The sequence below is a fragment of the Ochotona princeps genome, chromosome 4 (genome assembly GCF_030435755.1).
Source record: "Ochotona princeps isolate mOchPri1 chromosome 4, mOchPri1.hap1, whole genome shotgun sequence".
Lineage (NCBI taxonomy): Eukaryota > Metazoa > Chordata > Mammalia > Lagomorpha > Ochotonidae > Ochotona > Ochotona princeps.
In genome coordinates, this window is record NC_080835.1 from 14,511,115 (window position 1) to 14,534,382 (window position 23,268).

At 54.1% G+C, this 23,268-nt stretch overlaps 2 protein-coding genes across 2 annotated transcripts; one reads left to right on the forward strand and one right to left on the reverse strand.

Moving 5' to 3' along the window:
* The first annotated feature begins 15,684 nt into the window (after positions 1–15,684).
* C1QTNF4 (C1q and TNF related 4) lies at positions 15,685–19,236 on the forward strand. Its single transcript, XM_004585327.2, has 2 exons — positions 15,685–16,190; positions 18,191–19,236. Exon 2 carries the CDS (start codon positions 18,196–18,198, stop codon positions 19,183–19,185), a length of 990 nt encoding a protein of 329 aa, XP_004585384.2. The 5' UTR covers positions 15,685–16,190; positions 18,191–18,195; the 3' UTR covers positions 19,186–19,236.
* A 776-nt stretch (positions 19,237–20,012) lies between these two features.
* Positions 20,013–21,938, reverse strand: FAM180B (family with sequence similarity 180 member B). The gene is made up of 3 exons (XM_004585582.2): positions 21,763–21,938; positions 21,056–21,126; positions 20,013–20,833 (listed from the first exon to the last, which is right to left on the reverse strand). Exons 1-3 carry the CDS (start codon positions 21,860–21,862, stop codon positions 20,438–20,440), a joined length of 567 nt encoding a protein of 188 aa, XP_004585639.2. The 5' UTR covers positions 21,863–21,938; the 3' UTR covers positions 20,013–20,437.
* Positions 21,939–23,268: the final 1,330 nt, after the last annotated feature.

Genomic DNA, 23,268 nt, shown 5'->3' on the forward strand with positions numbered 1-23,268 from the left:
AAAGAGCTCGTCTCCCACTGTATGCATCTACGTGAGTTCAATCAACTTGGTTTCATATTTCACAAAAAGTGCAACACATTGCTAAATTACTCGACAAAAAACTGTGTGAGGCCTCCAGACAGTCTACTCAAAGTAATAAAGTGTCACAGCAACAAGGAAAAATGACAGTGGCAGTGAACAAGCAAGATGTGGGAAGGAAGCATGATGGTATTTCTCCCCAGAAATCAAGGAAAACACTGTCATTTGTTGTTCTGTTTTTGTTAGTGTTGCAGAAGGTGAGTAGCTGGTGTTTCATTCCTGGTGACACCTCAGGAAGCCCACTTGCCCCGGCTGTCCCCCAATGCAGCCTGGAGTCCCCGGGTGCTGGGGATACTGTCACCCTCTCAGGCCCATAAGCTACACAGAGGAGGAGAAAAATAACATTCCACTTCAGTAGAAGCTCCTATGTACTCCGGCTTTTTTAAAAGCAGGTAAAATGCTCTGTAAAGTGGGAAAGCCTATGGTTTCACTTGCCTAAGCCACCAGTGACTTTGCCAAACGAGTATGCACTTAATTTGCTGCTGCAGACTCCTCCCGCTCCCCTGTTCCATGTTAGCATCAGCATGCAGGGCCCTCCTTCCCCCAGGGTGCAAGAACAACCTCCAGCTCTCAAGTAAAAGCTTAGTTTGAAATGTCTAGTGTCCAAAGCACTTTTGTCTCAAGAAGTAATGTAAATTTTATATGCTATTCAATATCTGCATTTGTTAATATAAAAATGTTTTGCATTCCCTACTTTTTTCGCCAAAAAGCCTCAAGTAAAGATGATGTAGGAAAAAGTGCTGTGTTTATGCTGTGGTGTGTGTGCACCAATACCCTCTCCTGCTCCTGGCTAGAATCGTCTGTGATGCCCAGTCAACCACCAGAGGGCGCCCAGGCACAAAGGCTGCAGGCTGGGCTGTGGGAAACCTTCACTGCAGCCTAGAGTTGCTAAGGTGTTAGGCTGTTCCTTCATTCCTACTGCGCTGGGGGTATGTGGTTGCAGCACTTGTGGAAATGGCAGGGTGAAAAAACAACTTAGGATGGAAGACACTTAGAATAGAAATCCTGTATCTACTTCAAGGTACCCAGACTGACTTTGCTATACTTTTTTGTTGTTGTTGCTCTACTTTTCTGTTCTAAAAATATGTTCCTTCCCCTTTTGCCATTGAAATTTCTCCTATACTCTTAAGTCAGTCCTGTCACTTGTACTGTCCCAACAGGATGAACCCTTTGCTTTCATATCCCCTCTCTGCAACCCCTTCCCCAAGGCCTGTTGCCTATAATTACCAAACATACTGAACTGCTAAAATGGGAACTACATTCAACACCAAGTTCAAGCTCCACACTGCAGTAGCATTACGTCTTCAGTCTGAAACCCAAGAAAAACATTGAACTAAAATGTCTGCGTTAAAGAGCTGCACGTGGGCTGCTCAGACTTGCTGGCTGGTTGGCAGCAGGTAAAAGCCTAGGTGCCGGGTGGGAAACAGATGCTGCCATGCCTGGCCTGGAAGTTGCCATTCTCCTGCTTTAGGGAGGGTAGCTATCCTCATTTGAAGAATACTTACGGGCTTAAAAGGCAGAGCTTATGTTTGCTGGTGCATGCACATATACACACACCTGTACACCCACCTGGACCCCAGAAGCGGCCTCATAGAAGCTAAACAATGCTGGGGAAGAACTAATCAGGAAACCAGCTGATGGAGGATGGAAGGCCCTGCATTTAGCATCAAGCTGTGAGCCACAGGACAGACCTCGCAGCCGGGTGCAGGGCCACGTGGTCTTCACCGAATGATCAGAGGTGAAGTGACAGAACGGTTATCCTCCCTTGCGCTGCTTCCTGGGGATGAGGAGTCGAGTCACTGTATGGCAAGGACTTCCCTGGACTCCGTTTTGGAGAGCAGCCTTGGAAGGCCAGCGAAGTTTTTGACAGTTGCTTCGAGGCCTTGTTGAAAACTGACTGGGCTGCCTGTGTTGGCTCAAGAATTCCTATTTGGGTTCTTTGGTTTTCCAAATTTAGATGAATTTAATGTATTGTAGCTTCTTTTCAAAGGTGTTTGAATTGACCCTTGTAACTTTACGATTGTTTATTTGAAAAGCATAGCTGTGGGGGGCAGGGGGAGTTTGTTGCTCCATTCAGTGGGTCACTTCCCACGTGCACAATGGCTTGGCTAGACGAGGCAGGAGCCAGGAGTGACGTCTGTGTTTTATACACCACATGGGTGGCAGGGGCCCAGGCACTATGCAGCCCTCCCAGGGGCACCAGCAGGGAAATCTCTCAAGTGAAGCAGCCGAGCAGAAACGCAGCAGCATTGTGTCACAGCAGGTAAACCTACCACCTGCGACACTGATGTCTCTTATTGGCACTGGTTCATGTCCCAACTGTTCCATTTCCCATCCAAATCCTTGCTAATGACCTGGAAAAAAAACAACAGCATGGCCAAGTGTTTGGGCTCCTGCCACTCAGGGGGGAGACCTGGAGGAAGCCCCTGGTTCAGCCATGGTAGTTGCTGCCACTTGGGAAGTGAGGCAGCAATCAACAGATTGTGTCTGTCGTCATAACCGACTTTCCAATGAATTTTAAAAAGGAAGGAGAAACGTGGAGCAGGTAGGACTCAAACTGGTGCTCCTGGGTGCTTGCATTACTGGTGGAGCTCTAATGTGCTGCTCAACAGCGCCCTCTTTTCTCCGCACGTGTATGAAGGGTCGCAGTCCCAGAGAGAAAGCTACAAATGAGATGCGCCTTTGCCACAACCACCATACCCCTCCCAAGTGTCGGGGCTCCCCAAACATTCAACCAGTGTGCCCTCCTGGCTTGCCATGCTTTGGTCTCATGAATGGATTCCTCCGCAGTCTAGGACCAGCTGGACCCATTTTCTACTAAAACTGCTAGTATTCTGGAACCAACTTAAGTGCAACCTTGAAGGATATTTTCAAAAAGATTGTACACCAAAATGTGGTCTAAGGACTGTGGAGTGACCAGGAAAAGAGCGGGGAAACAAATGTGATCAGTGGTGCCAGGAGACAGGACCCGGGCTTCCCCAGGGCCAACTTGTGTCTTTTAAGGGAGATGAAGGCTTGTAGCACCCCCTGTTAGCCTAAGGCAGCAAGAGAAATGGACTATTTCCTGGTAAGGCATCGCCATGGAAAGTCTTTTAGTCACTGCATTTATTTGCACAGTAGCACGGAGAGCCAGAGGTTAGATAAGGACAAGAACCAGACTTGCACCTCCTCCTGTTCTCCATTCCCTTGGGGGCCCTGCCCTCCTGGCATCAGAGACACAGTGAGAATGTCCTTGGCTGGGGGGTGAAGGAGGACGGAGCACCGCGCATCTCTGCGGGTGGCTCTGCCTTCCCTCCTAGGCAGTTCCGCGTCTTCTGCCACCTCCCCGCGGGGCCGGATGGAAGTTTTATCAGTGGTGGGTTAGCCAGCGAGCCCTGTGGGTAAAGGCCTGTGGTGACTCCCCCCCATCCTCCATGGCATTTAACAGCCATCAAAGGTAATGCAGAATAGCAATAACGTAAGAAACCTGTGATCTGGAGGATTCGGTGGGAAGTCCTCCAAGGGAGCAGGGTGAGCTCCTGAACACGGAAGCCTCTGGCTCCTCTCAACGATGAGATGAGATGACGCTTCTAAATTAGGCTGCTTCGTCCCAAATCTGGCACAGAGCAAGCACTTGGTGTGTGGCAGCTGCTGTTTGGACTGCAGGAATGGAGAGGGGAGGAGGCAAGTTCAAGTGCAGTCCAGAGCCTGGGTGAGGTTAGTAAGGCTGGAACAGCCAAGGGCCAGGCAGTGGTGTCTCTAGCTTCTGCAGCTTTTGTTTAGAACAGGATGTTGGCCTTGGTAGCACTCAGAACAGTGACTGCTGTGAGCAGATATGCTGACTGATTGGGTGTCTCCTGGCCGCCCTTCGGAGTCCTAGAAGGGGATTACGTCCCAAGCACTGTTCCCACCTAGAAAGCTCCGAGATGAGCAAATGTACCCCTTTCCCACTTCTAGAAGCCACCGCTATATTCTCAGAACGTCTCCTGAGTTGGGCAGTTCCCTTCCAGCCCCTCTGCCCCACCCCGGTGCATCATCCCTGCCCAGCTGTTGCTACAGCCTTTTATCTCAGCTTCCTGCCTCAGGGCTGGGCTGGTGGGCAGCTGGACAGTAGATAAAATGGGCTCCTGGGAGTGATCAGAGGACAGGGGAGGCTGCCTGCCCCGGCTACCGAGAAAGGAGCAGACACACAAATTGCTAAAGACTGCCTGCCCTCACACCCTTCGTTCTCACCCGGTGAGCACAAGCCACGCAGCGCCAGCTCTCCTCCCCCAACCGCCTCCGCTGTGCACATCTCCATGTCTCCAGCAGCTGCTCTCCGTGTTACCTTCCCCTGCAGCCTGTGCGGGCGGAGCCAAACTGAGAGACGGAGATATTTAGGAATAGGAGGTGGGTGGAAAGTTCTGGAGTCACAAGTGTTTGAAATCAGGCTACTTCCACCTCCCCTTCTATTTCAGCTTTTGAAATTCCTGTCCTCCCCCTTATCTTCCAAAGCCTAAGTTCCTGCTCTCTCCCTGGTCAAAGCCACAGTTAGCCTGGGTCCCCTGGTGGGCTAGGGATGCAACATTGAGTGAAGTGTGAGAAACACTTGGATATGGAGTCACACTACTGTCCAAGGAAATGCACCTGCCACCCAGGATAGAAGAGTTGCTGATGGCCCACTGCATGCCTTGCCTTCATTCTACTTAGCTCCAACCCGTAAGCAGTGTGGAGGCAAAATCCCACCTTCACGTCCATGGTGGAAATTTGAAGCTCTGTGGAGTAAACTGATTTGCCCAGCACTGGAAAATGGCAAAGCCAGGACTCAAACCGGCCCTCCTGTGATCTCTAACAATATGATTTGCATATGTGTTGAGTCCTGGAGATGGTCTACATTATAAGAAGGGAATAGTTTTTCTTACAAATGTATGTATTTCAGGGGCTTGGCAGCGTGGCCTGGTGGCTAAGGTCCTCGCCTTGATACCATATGGCCGCTGGTTCTGATCCCGGCAACTCCACTTCCTCTCTATCTCTCCTCCTCTCAGTATATCTGACTTTGTAATAAAAATAAAATAAATCTTTAAAAAAAAAACAAAAAACAAATGTATGTATTTCAACCTCTAGCTCACTCTCCAAATGCCGGTGACACTGGGGGCCCAAACAAGAAGCAGAGAACTCAATCCAGGTCCCCGCCATGAGCAGCAGGGACCGAAGGACCTGGGCCCCAGTTGTAGCGTCCCAGGGTGCATTTACAGGGGACTGGAGTCAGAAGCAGAGCTGAGACTCGAACCCAGGCATGTCCTAATTGTTGAGTAAACATGCACTGAGAGGCACAGTGTTGCCCAGCATTGGACGTGTGCATTACAGCCCAGTGCCAGCTGGCATTACTCCACAAAGGAAGCTATTGGTCCTGGTGACACATGGCCAGGGGGTGCTCCAGTGGCTCAGACAATGGCTCCGGGCACTCACTCCTACAGCCTTCGGATGTGCCCAGCTCCGCCTGAGTTCCCTCTGTGGAGCAGCCAGCTGCCAACTGGTAGCACTGCTCACTGTTCCCTTCTTACACTGTAGAGCTTGTAATTCCAGACAAAAGAACAAACACCGCCTCAGAGAGCTTCAGAGAAGATCCCTGGAGGACCCTGGCTCCAGGCTCAAGCATCTGTAAACCATTCAGTGTGGGTAAGGGCCAGACTCCCCCGCTACCCTGAGGGCCAGTCCTGAGAGGTGAGGGTCCAAGGCCAGCCCTGCCACTGGAACGACTAGAACCATGCACATTGATCTTGGCTATTGCGTAACACTGGCCAAAGGAAAGCCTAGAAGGAAAGCTAATCCCGTTCACCTGTAAGAATCCAGGAACCTGAGCTGCACACTGTGGTGGCCTGTCCGAAAGCTTCCATGCACAGATCCACACGCATGCAAATGAGTTCAGTCACCTTATGAGCCAGAGGTGATGTCTTTCAAGTGGAAACAGAAATGAAACTTAGGTTTAACATGTATTAGTAAGTGACAGAGCTAGAAGACAAACCTGGATATGTGAGGCATATACTACAGCACACAGCTAATCAGAGCTGGCAGAGGGTGACTGGCACACGGCCCTGGAAGCCATATCCCCGTGCGAGTGCGCCTGGCTGCCTGGCCATGCTCTGAGGCTACCAGCTAAGTAGTCAACGGGCTCCTGTCGGGCACAGTGACACCATCTTCCCTCAGTTGCTCCCCCAGGGGGAAGAGGATAGAGTAATGGGTAAGTGGTCCTAGAACAGATGACTGAAGAAAACCCATGGGGTCCCCCGTGGTAGCCTAGCGGCTAAAGTCCTTGTCTTGCACACGCCGGGATCCCATATGGGCTGCCCTGCTTCCCATCCAGCTCCCTGTGTGTGGCCTGGGAAAGCAGGAGAGAATGGCGCAAAGCCTTGTGACCCTGCACCCATGTGGGAGACACGAAAGAGGCTCTGGGATCCTGGCTTCAGATCAGCATAGCTCCGGCCATTGGGGAGTGAATCATCGGGGAGTGAATCAAGTCCTTGCCTTGAACGTGCTAAGATCCCATATGGGTGCCGATTCTAATCCCAGCAGCTCCACTTCCCATCCAGCTCCCTGCTTGTGGCCTAGGAAAGCAGTCGAGGACGGCCCAATGCTTTGGGACCCTCCCTGGGAGACCCGGAAGAGGTTTCTGCTTCCCAGCTTCAGATTGGCGCGCACTGGCCGTTGCGGTCACTTGGGTAGTGAATCATCAGACAGAAGATCTTCTTCTCTGTCTCTCCTCCTCTCTGTATATCCGCCTTTCCAATAAAACAAATAAATCTTAAAATAAAATAAAATAAATCTTTAAAAGAAAAAAAAAACATGATCTTAAACTGAGAGGATAGCTGGGAACGTGGTGCAGGAGAGACAGGAAGCTGGAAGACAAGGAGTTAGAACGTCCTTCTCCCAGAAGCTGGAGCTGAGATGATGGGAAGCCAAGAGCTTCTTCCAGGTCTCCCACACGGATGCAGGGGTCCAAGGACTTGGGCTATCCTCTGCTGCTTTCTCAGGCCATAAGCAGATCCTGATGTTAAATATTATTAATGTCAAAATCCCATGAGCAGGGACCTGGATGGGAAGTGAAGCAGCCAAGACTTAAACTGGCGCCCTTATAGGATGCCAGTGCCACAGGCTGAGTAGCCAGGTGAACCTCGGAGCTAGCCCCAGGCCAGCCTTTCTAGACCAGGAAGAGAAGCACAGACTCTGGTTTCAGGAAACTGAAACCACACCCCAAAAATAAGATAGCTGGCGGAGGAGCCGGTGCTGCGGCTCAAAAGGTTAATCCTCCACCTCCAAGTACCAGGATCCCATATGGGCATCAGTTCGTGTCCCAGCTGCTCCACTTCCCATCAAGCTCCCTGCTTATGGCCCTGGAGGGCAACAGAAGATGGCCCAATGCCTTGAGACCCTGCACCAATAGGGGAGACCCAGAAGAAGCTCCTGGCTCTTCCTGGCTTCGGATTGGCTCAGATCTGGCCAATGTGGCCATTTGGAAAGTGAACCAGTAGATGGAAGATCTTTGTCTCTCTTTTGTCTCTCCCTGCTATAAAATCATCTTTCAAATAAAAATAATTCCTTTAAAAAAAAAAAAAGAGGAAACTCAAGCACCTGGGTGATCCCAAGTGGCTGGGTCCTTATTAGGAGGACCACTAGACTAACAGGTGGGGCCACAGCGGCCTTTGTGTGCGGTCAGCACCCTGTGAACTGAATGAACAGCCTGGAGCTGGCCCAGGGCCATAGCTCCACCCGAGGAGGTCACTCAGCAGAAACAGAGACCTGCCTTCACCTTTTGTCTGCTTGCTGGTTCTCTCCCCCACATGCTGCAATGGCCCTGGCCCACAGCAAGAGCCAGAAACTCCATCCCGGCTGGCAGGGACCTAAACCCTTCAGCCACCACTACTATTTCCCGAGATGCACTTGAGGAGGACCTGGGAGTGGAGAATTGCACCCAGGCACTCCCATGTGGGCCCCAGGGGCCTTCTCACGGGTGTCACATGGCCAAGTGCCTAGGCCCCCGTGGAGAGCAGCTCTGGGGTCCAGCTTCCAGCCTCCGATCAATGGCTCAGTCATTACTATGAGCAATAGTGTTGAGCACTGTGTTTGCAGAGAACAGTGCCGTTGGGAGCATAAGCTAATATTTGGATGTCAGAATGAAGATGCTGAAATAACTTGAAGCAGTGGGCTGGACCCAGCAGGATGGAGTTGGAGAGCAAAGCGGAGAGGACGTCTTGGTGTTTGTTTTGCTTTAACTCAGCTGCACAGCCCAGGACAGGGGAAATTTGGCTCCCCAGAAATGAGGGAGGAGGGCTCAGGGATTCTTGCTGGCCTGGGGTTGAATAGAGAACAGGAGGGAGAGCTCAGCTGCCCACCACTCCCCCTTATCTCCTAGGTCCCCAGAGGAGACACCGTGAACTTGGGTCTCTAACTGCCCTGCACCCCAGAGGCTCAAGAAATGCCCCCTTCCCTTTTATTCCATCACACAAGCACACCAGTGCGCCTTAGAGTTTTATACCAATGTATTGAATGATCCTTTATGGGCCCAGTGTCGTAGCCTAGCATCCAAAGTCCTCACCTTGAATGTGTCAGGATCCCATATGGGCACCGGTTCTAATCCCGGGGACCTCACTTCTCGTCCAGCTCCCTACTTGTGACTTGGGAAAGCAGTCGAGGACAGCCCAAAGCCTGAGACCCTGCACCGGTGTGGGAGATCCAGAGGAGACTCCAGGCTCCTGGCTTTGGATCAGCTCGTCTCTGGCCACTGCAGCCACTTGGGGAGTGAGTAACAGAGAGAAGATCTTCGTTTCTGTCTCTCCTCTTCTCTCTGTATATCTGACTTTCCAATAAAATAAAATCTTTTTTTAAAAAATGATCCTTAATTCTTTTGTTTGTTTAAGGATTTTTAAATTTTATTTGAAAGGCAAAGTAGCAGAAGGAGAGATGGACAGAGAATCATCCATCCCCTGATTCACTCCCCAAATAGCCACAATAGCCAAAGCTCAGCTGATCTGAAGCCAGAAGCCTGAAGCCTCTTCTGGGTCTCCCATGTGGGTGCAGGGTCTCAAGGCTTAGGGCTGTCCTCGACTGCTTTCCCAGGTCACAAGTAAGGAGGTGGATGGGAACTGGAGCAGCTGACACTCAAACCAGCACCAATATGGGAGGCTGGTACCACAGGGGAGGCTTATCCTGCAATGGCATGGCGCCAACCTGGTTCCTTCTTCTGTTATTGAGAGACCCAGAGCTCCCATTCACTGATTCACTACAAGACGCCCAGCAGGGGCTAACCCTGGGAACCAGGAACTCAATCCCTTGGGTGCCAGGAACAGAACGACTTGAGATTCCACTTGTTCCTGTTCACAGCTTCCAGCATCAGCAGCAAGCTGCAATCAGGAGCTGAAACCAGGAGTCCAAGTGAAGCAGTCTACTGTGGGATGCAGGTATGAGCATGCCTTGGCCAATGCCTGCTCCAAGTGAGTTTACACTGTTTAGTGGAGGGTACAAAGTGTTCTATTGGGGCACAGTGCAATAGCATAGTGGTTAAAGTCCTCGCCATGAACGTCAGGATCCCATATGGGCGCCGGTTCTAATCCCGGCAGCTCCACTTCCCATCCAGCTCCCTGCTTGTGGCCTGGGAATGCAGTCGAGGACAGCCCAAAGCTTTGGGACCCTGCACCCGCGTGGGAGACCTGGAAGAACCTCCTGGCTCTTGGCTCCCGGCTTCGGACTGGCTCAGCTCCAGCCGTTGCAGCCACTTGGGGAGTGAGCCATCAGACAGATCTTCTCTGTCTCTCCTCCTCTCTGTATAACCGCCTTTCCAATTAAAAAAAAAATCTTTAAAAAAAAGTGTTCTATTGCATGTATATACCACAAATTATTTAACAGCTCCTCTGTTTCTGGACATAGATATCAACTCTCATATTTTGCTATTGCAAACAATGCTGCAATGAATGACTTGACATGTTGCTGCTATAAACATTTTCCTGTTGGCTTGGCTTCAGATCAGCTCAGCTCCGGCTGTTGCAGCTACTTGGGGAGTGAACCAGCAGATGAAAGATCTTTTTCTCTCCTTCCTGTAAATCTGCTTTTCCAATAAACATAAATAATAAATCTCTTTTTAAAAACTTTCCTATTGTGTTCAACAAGGCCAAGGTGAATTACATCTCTGTTCAACTATGTGAACATGTGGCCAAAGATATCTTTTCAGAAAGTGGGATCACCGAGTTAAACAGCATACACTTTTTGAGGGGGTTGGAGGGGGCAGGCATTTGGCCCTTGCTGGAGGGACTGGGTTGAAGTCCTGGCCCTGCTTCTAACTTGAACTTCCCACTAAAATGCACCCTCTGGGGACCCAGTATTGGAAGCATCATCTATACCTCCCTAGTGCACTAGGAGGCTGAGAGGCAGAGGGGGACTGGGTCCCAGACACTACACATCCCATGCAGCAGGTTAGCCCACTGCACCACAGTGCCAGTCAGGACCGTCTGAAGTCTTCATTTTCAGGCAGATGTCTTGCACAAGCAGTGCGAACAACCTTCGGGAGGCCCACTCCCACTGCTGCCCCCTGCTGAAGCACACCCTGGTAGGCAGCGGGTGATGGCCAAGTGCTTGGGTCCCTGCCGCCCCCCAAGTAGGAGACAGATGTTTTCAAAGAGAGAGATCCAGGTGGGAGTTGATGACCTAACCCGGCTCCTCCATTTCACGGTGAGTGGCAAGTCCATGCTGTAGGAAGTGCAGGGGGAAATGGGTGTCTTTGGAGAATGCGTTTTGCCACATGGTCCAATGTTGCCTCTTCCCAGGATCAGGCCCTTTGGGACATGCTGGGAAAGGGACAAGGGAGGGTGGGGGCTCCCAACCCTACCCTTCCATCACCTCCTCCCATAACTTCCCAGTGCTCCAAGGGATTAAAACAGGCAGCAAGAGGCTGCTCCCAGGAGGGCTGAATTCTCCCTGCAGCTCACAGCCCAACATCTGTTTCTCCCGCCAGCAGCTCTGCTTGGCTAACATTCCTCCTCTTTCATTTTTCCCTGGGGCCCAGTGTTGTCTTTCTCATTAACTTCCCTTCAACTCCCAGCACTGTCTCCAGGCAGGCTCTGGGCTCAGACAGCTAATGAGCTTGTAAGCACGCAGTACATGGCCGGCTGGCTGTCCTGTCCCCAACAGTCCCGGTCGCTATGTCTCCCCTGGCTTTCCCTCTCTCATGACCCCAAGTGGCTCCCTGTCTTCTGTGTACCTGTTCCTGCTGCTCCACGCTTCTCTCCCTTCTTCTGGGGGCTCCCCACCCCAGCAGCCAGGAGCACCTTCAAACACCTCTCGGTACACCTACTGCTCTGGGCTGTAGCCCAAGCCTCACCACCATGGTGTCTCTCCCCAACCCTCCCAGCTCTGCCCGCTCCTCCCCCCCCACTCAGCCTGGCACAGCTCGCTCTCCCCCGCCTCCCCGCCTCCACACCTTGTGTACCTATTCCCCTGGTGACTGCATCATAGCCCCAGTTCGCCTCAGGCTCTGCCTCCCTCTCACTGGTCAAACACCCCTCCCCCCAGGATTTAGGAACAGCCTCCTCCGGATCCCACTCCCACCAGGGATGGAGCCTCCCTCAGCTCCCGTACCGCTTGGCAGCGCTCTCCAGGCCCTGACACCTTCCCATCTGTTAGGGCTCTCTCCATGGACCACACCCTGCTGCTCTCACTAAATGGTTGAATCTTTAGATACAGGGTCTACATTGTGTTCCTCTTGACTTCATTCCCTATACCCACCTTCCACTGCAGCATCAAAACTTCCTTGCTGCCTCTTGGCCCAAGGTGGCCTCTGGGGGATCCAGCCCTCATATCCATATCCCAAGAAGAGGGAAGCAGGAAAGGACGAAGAATGAAAAGAGTGGGCCTGGCAGCCGGGTCTGCCTGCTTCTCTCCTGCCAACTTGTTAGTTACATCACGATGACCAAGCTTAGCCACAGGAGAAACTATTGTACCTTTCTTTTTTTTTTTTTTAAAGATTTATTTATTTTTATTACAAAGTCAGACATACAGAGAGGAGGAGAGACAGAGAGGAAGATCTTCCGTGCGATGATTCACTCCCCAAGTGAGCCGCAACGGCCGGTGCTGCGCTGATCCAATGCCAGGAACCTGGAACCTCTTCCGGGTCTCCCACGCGGGTGCAGGGTCCCAATGCATTGGGCCGTCCTCAACTGCTTTCCCAGGCCACAAGCAGGGAGCTGGATGGGAAGTGGAGCTGCTGGTATTAGAACCGGCGCCCATATGGGATCCTGGGGCGTTCAGGGCGAGGACTTTAGCCGCTAGGCCACGCCGCCAGGCCCTATTATACCTTTCAATGCCAAGAGATTACTCCTTTTTTTTTTTTTTTTTTTATTTTTTTTTAAAGATTTTATTATTATTGGAAAGCCGGATATACAGAGAGGAGGAGAGACAGAGAGGAAGATCTTCCATCCGATGTTTCACTCTCCAAGTGAGCCGCAACGGGCCGGTACGCGCCAATCCGATGCCGGGACCAGGAACCTCTTCCAGGTCTCCCACGCGGGTGCAGGGTCCCAAAGCTTTGGGCTGTCCTCGACTGCTTTCCCAGGCCACAAGCAGGGAGCTGGATGGGAAGTGGAGCTGCCGGGATTAGAACCGGCGCCCATATGGGATTCTGGGGCTTTCAAGGCGAGGACTTTAGCCGCTAGGCCATGCTGCCGGGCCCGAGATTACTTCTTAACTTTATAGAAAACTGTGGTCCGACGCGGTGGCCTAGCGGCTAAAGTCCTCACCTTGAACACATCGGGATCCCATGTGGGCACCGGTTCTAATCCCAGTGGCCCCACTTCCCATCCAGCTCCCTACTTGCAGTCTGGGAAAGCAGTCAAACAAGGCCCAAAGTCTTGGCACCCTGCACCCATGTGGGAGAATGAATCTCCTGGCACCTGGCTTTGGATTGGCTCAGCTTCAGCTGTTGCAATCACTTGGGGAGTGAATCATCATAAGGAAGATCTTTCTCTCTGTCTCTCCTCCTTTCTGCATATCTGACTTTGCAACAAAAATAAAATAAATCTTTTAAAAGGACAGGGAAAAAAACCCAGGACTTGAGAGGGTCAGAGCAAGGCAGGCTGCAGAGCCTTGTGGGTAAAGTCTGCAATTTGGAAATAGATGGATATGAGTTTGAATCCTACCCTTGTAGGAACCTCTGCATTTATAAGTATATATATTTTTATTTGAGAGATCCTCCATAAGTTGATTCACTCTCCAGTGGCCACAATGCCCAGAGCTGGGTCAGACCATTGCCAGCAGCTTCTTGTAGCTCTCCCACGTGGGTGCAGGAGCCCAAACACCACCTTTCTCTGCTTTTCCAGAAGCATTAGCATGGAGTCTAGATGGAAAGCGGAGCAACCAAGACACGAACTGAGGCACATATGGATGCCGGGATTGCAAGTGGTGAGTTTGCCAGCTATACCACAATAAGGACCCCTACTCTTATTTTGTAAAATTGAGTTAGTGATAAATACTCCTACTTTGATTGGAAGAAAATTAAACAAAGGATGAAGCCGGTATCATGGTGTACTAGGCTAAGCCTCTACCTGTGATGCTAGGATCCCATATGGTTGTTGGTTTGAGTCCTGGCTGCTCCACTTCCCATCCAGCTCCCTGCTTGTGTCCTGGGAAAGCAGTAGAAGATAGCCCAAAGCCTCAGGACCCTGCACCTGCATGGAGGACCCAGAAGAGGCTCCTGGCTCCTGGCTTCAGATCAGCCCAGCTCCAGCCATGGCAGCCACTTGGGAAGTGAACCAGCTGATGGAAGATCTTTCTGTCTCTCCTTCTCTCTGTAAAAATCTGACTTTAGGGGCCCAGCGTGGTAACCTAAGCAGCTAAAGTCCTCACCTTGAATGCGCCAGGATCCCATATGGGCGCCAGTTCTAATCACAGTGGCCCTGCTTCCCATCCAGCTCCCTGCTTGTGGCCTGGTAAAGCAGCCAAGGACAGCCCAAATCCTTGGGAGTCTGTACCCACGTGAAAGACCTAGAGGAAGCCCCAGGCTCCTGCCTTCAGATTGGCGCAGTTTTGGTCACTGTGGCCCATTAGGGAGTGAATCCTCGGACGAAGGATCTTCCTCTGTTTCTCCTCTCCTCTTTTTATCTGACTTTCTAATAAAAAATAAATCTTTAAAAGAAATCTGACTTTACAAATTTAAAAAAAAAACTTTAAAATATCTGGCTTTTCAATTAAAAGAAAAAAGTGCCTGTGCTTAAAATCAGTGACACACAGCAAAATGGGAACAGGAGCAAGCCACCCAGCCTGGAGCCTCTCTGTGGTCATGGGCCACCAGCCCCCTACTTCCCTGCCTTTCCCCAGATCTGCTCCCCACAACCTCCAGCTCCCAATAGCGACCTTCCAATCTCCTGAAGCAAGCCTTGCTGTCCTCTGCCCAGCCACCTCCAGGGGGAGTGTCAAATGGCTTCCAGCCAGGGCCAAGGCACTTGAGCCACCCTCTGCTGCTTTCCCAGACCATTAGCAAGCAGCTGGATCAGAAGTGGAGTAACTGGCACTTGAACTGGCACCCAAGGGGGTGCCAATGTCGCAGGCAATGGCTTTACCTGTTTACTAGCCCCAAGCTAATAACCTTTTTCATAAACTTTCTATTTGGGCCTGACGTGGTAGCCTACAGCTAAAGTCCTCACCTTGCACGCACCAGGATCCCATATGGGCGCCGGTTTGTGTCCTGGCTGCTCCACTTCCCAGCCAGCCCCCTGCTTGTGGCCTGGGAAAGCAGGAGAGGATGGCTCAAACCCATGGGACCCTGCACCCACGTGGGATACCCGGAAGAAGCTCCTGGCTCCTGGCTTCGGGTCAGCTCAGCTCTGGCTGTTGTGGTCACTTGCAGCGTGAACCAGCAGTTGGAAGATCTTTTTCTCTGTATCCTCTTTTCTCCATATTCTGCCTTTCCAATAAAAATAAGCAAATCTTTAAAAAAAAAAACTTAAATAAAATAAATTTTCTATTTGTTTTCATTGTATATGAAAGGTGCAAACACAGCGAAAAGCCAGATGGGCAGACACACAGGCAGAGCCACAAAGCCCTTCTCTCTGCTGCTTCCCCCTTCCAACACCTGCTGCAGCAGCCTGAACCAGGACTCACTCCAGGGCCGCAACACGGCAGGCAGGGAGGGACCCCAGGCACTTGGGCCATCTCAGGCTGCCTCCCAGGGTCCACACCAACAGGGATCTAGAATGGGAAGCAGAGCTGACAGAGGAAACTAGGCAGCCCAATGTGGGATGCAGGACTTCTATCCCAAGAGCTGTTTCCAACCCTGGGGCAGACATACCTGGCATCAGTGAAAATCGTTTGCTCTCTCTGCCAAAGCCCCTTCTCCTCACCCACCCGCTGGGCAGCTGCCCACCTGCTAGGCCTCTTTCTTCCCCAGGCGGGATGGGCATGTTCACATGGGGAGGTCAGGAAAAAGAACTAGGTCAACACGCTCTTCCGGTGACATTGACCCAGTTTTCCTTTCCTTCCCTCAGAGCCCGCCCCCTGTCCCCCTTCCCCCTGCTCCGCCCCAGGCCACTCAGGCTGGAAGTGTATGTTCCAGAACAAATCTCACCCAAAGTCCAGTCCAGTCCAGTCCCTGCGTCCAGATCTCACCAAATCCAGGTGGAAGCAAATCTGTAAGGGGCCCTGCCTCAGGCCTCAGTTTCCCCTCTGGGATCTCATTCTCTCCCCTACCGCATTCCAACTTGCATTAAGGATGCCGGCGGTCCACACTGCAGCCTGGCGCTCCGGGGCGATCGCGGCGGAGGAAGGGTCTGCGCTCGGCGCACGCTCCGTGCGGAGCCCCCGCTCCCCCTGCTCGGCGCCCCTGCCGCTCCCTGCGCTCCCCCTGCCCGCCTCTCCCCGGCCTCTCCTCTGCCTCCCGGCGTGCTCACCTTGCTCCTAGGCCGCCCTCCCCTTCCCTCACGCCTCCCCGCGCCCCACCTGCCGCCGCCTCCCCCTTCTCCTCCTCTTTGGGCCCCCGCCACCCCTGCCAGGCCCGGCGCCGCCGCCACCGCAGCGCGGCCGGTCAGTGCGCAACCCCGGCGCCCGCACGCCCGGAGCACGGAGCCCCATCGCCGGCTCGGACCCAAGCCGACGCGACCACTACCGCCCCCAGCCAGGTGAGCGCAGCTCCGGGGAAGCGGGCGAGCTGGCGTCCCCCCCTTGACCGCAAGCGGGGGCGGATGAAGGCGCGGAGGAAACTGGGTTCCTGGGAGGTTTTAAATGAATGAGGTTCAAGGGTTTGCACTCCGAAGGGAGAGTCTGGGGGAGACAGGGTTTGGGGTGCCCCATTCTGGGGGATGCTTTTTCATGAAAAAAAAAAAAAAAATTCATTGCCCTCTGGAGTGACATGAGGGGCTTCAAGGCACGTGGGGAGAGAGGCCTGGAGGGGCTTGACGGGTTGGGAGTGGGGCTATCAAGAGAGTGGGCTCTGGGGCAGGTGGAAGCTTTGACAGGCCCTCGCTCTGGCCTCGCCGCACCCCCTGGGGTGGGTTGGATGCAGGGCTCTGCTCTGCCCAGGTTTCCGTGTCCCAGTTCTTTTCTCTTTGAACATGACTATTTCGAGCTCCACCTGCACAGACCAAAAACGAGCTGTTTCCTTCCCTAGGCTTTGATGTCCCACAGAAACCTCCAGCTTCCCTCAAGGGACAGAGCTGGGTACTGGTGGGCTACATCCAGCTACACCAGGGGGCATCGCTGGGGGCCAGGAGAGAAGGTGTGCCTGCTAAGAAAGCAGTTGTTTCCTGCTCCCCAAACCTAGAACGCTGGAGGGCTCTGCTTGCTTGTTTCTTCACCCACAATCCTAAAACTCATTCTCCTGCTCTTTTCTCTTTTGGCAAGAAAAGGGAAAGTGAGGCAGAGGACAGGTTGGCTGGAGGTACCTGTTCCCAGAAAGGAAGAGTGGTGGAGAGCGAGGCACACTGAGTTTAGGATTCAAGTCTTGCCTCAGCGCTACCTGGGTGACCGTGGACCGCAAGGCTTCCCCTTGCTGGGCCTCAGCTTGTTCACCTCTGAAATGGGCTCACCTGACTTTCAAATCTGCCTGCAACACATGTGTCCAAAAGAGCTCTGTAAACGTCAACTATGGGGACCCCTGTGAGGGACAGTCCTCAGCACTCGGCACTCCGTATGAGCCCTTTTCTTCTTCCCTCTCACCAAGGCACTGCTAATCCCCAGGGCATGTTTGTGAGAATGGGAGAAAGCGCCTGTGAAAGCAAACAGTGGGCTAGGGACTCGGGACTCGGAGTCCTCACTACACCACCCAGCAGAGTTCCAGCCCCCCATTCCATCTGCTGCACCTGGTAGCCCTTCTTAGCAGATCCCAGTGTCTCTAGGAGACGCGACAATGCTGCACACTGCCGGGACACCTGCCCGAAAAATACACCTCTCAAGCTCTCTCCATCTCCAGCCCTCAAAACCGTTCAGTCTCTCAAGTTTAGGCACAAACAGGGTGTGTGCTGGAATCCCCCATCAGACAGGGTGGGGGGGGCATCTGAGCCTATCTAGAACTGGACCCTAGAGTCTTTGTCAGGATACACTACAGAAGCGTCTACACACGCAGGTAGCGTTGGCAGGTGGTACAAGGCACAGCCACACCTGTTGCTGGTCTTGGCATCCCCCGAGGAGCTCTGCTTTCTCCACTTACCACTTGGGAAGTAAACCAGCAGATGGAAGACCTCTCTCTGTTTTTTTTTTTTTTTCCTCTCTCTCTCTCAATTTGTAATCTGCCTTTCAAATAAGTACATCTTCATAAATAACCAAAGGAAAACACCACCATTGGGAGACTGAGCAGTGCTCCAAAGAGATCCATTGAACACTAGGGCCCTTGGGATCCCAAGAGGGAGAGGAAGGAAGAGCCCACCAAGAAGGGCTTGGGGCCCCATAAAACCAAGTGGTTCCCCAAGTACAGCCCCTAGACCAACAGCAGCCTGACAGAAATGCAAATGGTCAGGTGTGTGTCCTGGACAGACTCAGTACACATTGGGTGAGGGTCAGCTGTGGGTGTTGTAAGCAAAGCCCTGTAGGATGATGGAGATCTGGCTGTGGGTCAAGGGCAGGGCTGGGACGGGAACTCCCATGTCCCAGTCCCCGAGATTTCACCCTCCGTCTCCCCTCCCAGGTGCCATGCTGCCACTCCTGCTGGGCTTGCTGGGCCCGGCCACCTGCTGGGCCCTGGGCCCAGTCCCGGGCTCCTCCTCGGAGCTCCGTTCGGCCTTCTCAGCCGCTCGCACCACGCCACTGGAGGGCACGTCAGAGATGGCGGTGACCTTCGACAAGGTGTATGTAAACATCGGTGGGGACTTCGACGCGGCCACGGGTCGCTTCCGCTGCCGCGTGCCGGGCGCCTACTTCTTCTCTTTCACGGCGGGCAAGGCTCCCCACAAGAGCCTGTCGGTGATGCTGGTGCGTAACCGCGACGAGGTGCAGGCACTGGCCTTCGACGAGCAGCGGCGACCCGGCGCGCGGCGCGCAGCCAGCCAGAGCGCCATGCTGCAGCTCGACTACGGCGACACGGTGTGGCTGCGGCTGCACGGGGCGCCGCAGTACGCGCTCGGGGCGCCCGGCGCCACCTTCAGCGGCTACCTGGTGTACGCCGACGCCGATGCCAACGACGCCGCCGCCGCGCCTGCCGCAGCCGCATTGTCGGAGCCGCGCTCGGCCTTCTCGGCAGCGCGCACGCGCAGCCTGGTGGGCTCGGACAGGAGTCCCGGACCGCGCCACCGGCCGCTGGCCTTTGACACCGAACTGGTCAACATCGGCGGCGACTTCGACGCGGCGGCCGGTGTGTTCCGCTGCCGCCTGCCCGGCGCCTACTTCTTCTCTTTCACACTGGGCAAGCTGCCTCGCAAGACGCTGTCGGTGAAGCTCATGAAGAACCGCGACGAGGTGCAGGCCATGATTTACGACGACGGCGCGTCGCGGCGCAGGGAGATGCAGAGCCAGAGCGTGATGCTGCCTCTGCGGCGCGGCGACGCCGTCTGGCTGCTCAGCCACGACCACGACGGCTATGGCGCTTACAGCAACCACGGCAAGTACATCACCTTCTCTGGCTTCCTGGTGTACCCTGACCTCGTTCCCGATGGCACGCCGGGCTTGGCAGCCCCGGAGCTGTGAGCCCAGCCAGGCTACCGGCAGAGAAGCCCCCCTCGGAGGACCGGGGGTCGAGGAGGGAATGGGGTGGAGGGTTGGGGGAGAGAGTGCATGCTAAGCCAAGACCGCGGTCTGAGTGATTACACACCCAGTGCACCGCGCAATTCTGTCAATAAAGTGGGTCTGCACCTGCTGGCCTGAGGCTTCTGCGCTCTGTCTTGACTGTGACACTAAGGGACAGGAAAGTCCTGACTGCTGTCGCCCCATGGGCCCACATTGGTATTCGGAGGTCGAGCGATGGGGGGTGGGGAGGAACTGGTTAAGCCCTGAGAGAGGACAAAGTGGGTATCTAAGGCATATTCGTTCCACCTGTTGTAGGCCCCTTCCATATCCGTGTGCCGTCAGTCCCCCTAACTCCTTCTAGTCTCAGGGCTGGCTGGCTCCTTCTGATGAGAAAGGACAGCAGCCTCCCATAGCCCACTGGTTTGGGAGCCCAGGAAACGGGATACACATTCCTCTTTCCTGTAGCCCAAGGAAGTAGGACAATATGCCGTGGATATCTGCTTGCCCCTGGAGGGTGAGGAGGGTGATTTGTTAAGGACAGGTGTTACAAAGAGACTGACACAGGCTCCCGGAGGCCAAAATAGAATGCTTTATGGCAGAGCTGCAAGGATGTGGGGCCACACCCAGCCCAGCTGGTCTCCACTCAGTCTGTCCTCTTTCAACCGAAATCCCTCCTCTGAGATTTGCTGGAATGGACCAAAGGGCCAGTTTCCACTGGGTCTCCCCAGAGAGGTAATGCTCCTTTGCCTGTTTCTCTCTGGGCTTCACCAGACAGAATCCATCATCCTCTCCCGCAACACACATACACAGTCCCAGATCAATTCTCCCAACGCTGGAGACTCAAAGGCTTGCTTGGGCTTTGAAGGGGGTATGTAAGTGAGGAGTGGGTGCCAGACATGGACAGGGTTCCTGGGGCTTCCCCCAAGACCTCCCACACACTGCCCAGGTGGGAGGCTAGGCGTCAGAGGGTGTAGCCTGGCCGTCCTCCAGGACAGCTTCCCTTTCAGCATCATTTAGTCCCACTTGTCATCCCTGACCCAAACACACACACACACACACACACACACCCCACAGAGTAATGAGCACAGTAGGCAGATCCAGGGTGCCACGTGGAAGACCCTGTCCAGAATGGATCCAGCACCATCATGGTGATGGAGAACAGAGTATGGGTTGGGGGGCTATGAAAGGGGGGTTGGCAGGTGCCAGGGAAGGATCAAGGAAGGGGGTCCAGGACAGAAGGCCAGGGTGCCAGTGATGGGGGCTGCCCCTGGGGGCAGAAGCCCTTACACAGGTCCCACAGTGCTTCTTGTGCCAGGAGGACAAAGACCTGGGCCCAGTGGGCTCTCTCCTCGGCCTCACTGGCTGCGTGGAGCCGGTAGACACATGAGAGGCCCGTGAGCAGCAGGTGTTCAAAGTCCCTGGGGCTGAGGGGAGGCCCCTTCCGCAGGTCCTGGAGCTGCCGCAGCCACTGCTCAACCTCCTCCCAGTTCCGGGGCACATGGTGCTGCAGCAGGAACCCGAGTCGGCGGCCTGGACGTGTGGACGCCAACTCCTCGTCCTGCAGGTGCAGCTGCCCCCGGGCGTCCAATGTCAGCCCAGCCCACAGCAGCTGCAAGGGGAACCATGTGAGGGGTAGGCAAGGGCCTGGGGAACAGCGCAGGGAGCTAGAGGGGTCTGAGGGAGAAGGAGGTAGAAACAGGCAGCAGGACCAAACCTGGGTTACCCTTTTAGCCTCAGCGGACCCACCCTGAGCCATCCCCCTCCCCAACTCTGAGCTCAGGATTTCTGGACATTCCCACTCCCGTGACCCAAGTTGGGAGGAATGAATAACCTCAAACATCACTTCCGGGACCTCGGGCTCCTGCAGGCCACCTCCCATGCTCGTGCTGTCCGTGGGCTGCCCTGGAGCAGCAGAGAGAGGTTAGGCCGCCACCACATTCCACCTTGATTGAACACCCCAGCTTCCTAGAAGTGTCCTTCATCTGCCTGGCGGCGGTCCCTACTGGCTTTCCCGTTGCCAGCCCCTGCCACTGCCCTTCTGCACCCATGGATGTTGACTCCCAGCCTCCAGAGCTGCAGGGGTCTGCCCTTGGAGAAGAGTCCCAGGCCAACCAGCCACAAGGCCCTCCCCTACGTCCCTTCGGTGCACAGTATGACCCAAAGGCGAGGACCTCTTTGGGAAGTGCCTGCTCTTCCACCTGCTCAGCAGTGAGCCCAGCTGGGAGGTCTGAGCAGCTTCTGTTGTGCCACACCGTGGGCTGTGGCCCCAGCCCTTGCAGTAGCTGTTCCAAGCTCAGGGCAGGTCACAACATTGCTTTGGAAATCAGTTGGATAAGCCAAGGGTCCAATTCTGTAGCCAAAGCTAAGGGCACACTGGGTTCCCTCCTTGGTTTCATCACCCACCACAGCACACACCAGCCCCACAGCTACCATGCCCACGGGTCCTCTGCCCTGGAAGGCTCAAATAGAGCTGCTTCTAACTGCTGTCAGCCAGAGGCCTTCCCTGGCTCCCAGCCACCCACCGCGAAGGTCTGGTACCTGCATGCTGTGGGGTTGTAGTCACCGCAGGGAGAAGGAGACAGATGGCCACCACTGGGCAACCCAGGAACTGCCATGTCTCAGCCATGGTCCACCACATCCTCTGGCTCTCACTGTCCCCGGCTGCTCAATGCTTTCATCTGCCTGCCACTCAGCAGGGCTCCTCCAACTTTCCACTGCAGGCTGCTGCGTTCTGTCAGCCTGCAGGGCTCAAGAGGGAGGGGCTGGCAGTCACCTCCGGTGGGGGGGGGGGGCTCTCTCCATCCCTACAAACAGATTGTTGGCAGCAGCAGCCTGTTCCTGCCCCGTTGGGCGGGACACCAAGGCAATAGGAAAAAAGGTGTTTGGTAGCCAGCAGCTCTAGCTTGGCCCTTTCAAAGGATAAAAAGAATTCAGCCAGTAACTCCACCTTACTATCTGCGTTCACCCTCAGAGAACATCCTATAACTGAGGCCAGCCCCTCAACACCCTGTCCAGCCCAGCCCAGCTCAGTCTCCAGGGAGCCCCCTACCCCCACCTACCCAGCTGCCAGGAGCATCAGCTGTAAAGCCTCACCCTCCAGCTCCAAGGCAGGCTGACAGAGGCCCCCAGCATTCCAGTCTCGGCTGTCAGCCGCAAGCCAAAGGGAACCCAGACCAGCTGGTGTAGGAAGAGTGGTCCCCTGGCAACCGGCAAACCTGCAGCTCCTGAGTGGACTGCCTCAGCCCTGGGTCTCTTCTAATTGCCAAGCATATTCTCAGGGCAGATCAGCAATCCATCCCCCAGGGGACGGATTGTGAATGGTGCAGCACGTTCAGCTTACTACTTGGGAAATTGGCATCTTGTATCTGTGTTGAGTTCAAACCTGGTGGCTCTGCTTCCCATCCAGTTCCCTGCTATCAAATCTGGGAAGGCGGCAAATAGTCCAAATACTTGGGCCCCTGCCACTCATGTGGAAGACCAGGATGAAGCTTCTGACTCTGGTTTTAGCCCTGCCAAGCCCCAGCTGTTACGGCCACTTGGGGAATGAACCAATGGATAAAACAGCTATTGGTTCTCAGTCTCTCCTCCTCTCCATAGCTCTTTCAAGTAGATGAAAACATCTTTTTTTTTTTTTTTAAGATTTATTTTATTTTGAAGTCAGATACACAGGGAGGAGAGACAGAAAGGAAGATCTCCCCTGCATTGATTCACTCCCCAAGTAACCGCAATGGCCGGTGCTGTGCCAGTCCGAAGCTAGGAGCCAGGAACTTTCTCCAGGTCTCCCACGCGGGTGCAGGGTCCCAAAGCCTTGGGCCGTCCTCGACTGCCCTCCCAGGCCACAAGCAGGGAGCTGGATGGGAAGTGGAGCTACCGGGATTAGAACCAGCACCCATATGGGATCCCGGCGCGTTCAAGGTGAGGACTTTAACCACTAGGCCACAGTGCCAGGCCCAGATAAAAACATCTTAAAATAAAAAACAGGAGGGGGGAATCCTGACTCTGTAAGTGTAGCACATCCCATGTGGCTGCTCTACTTCTGACCCA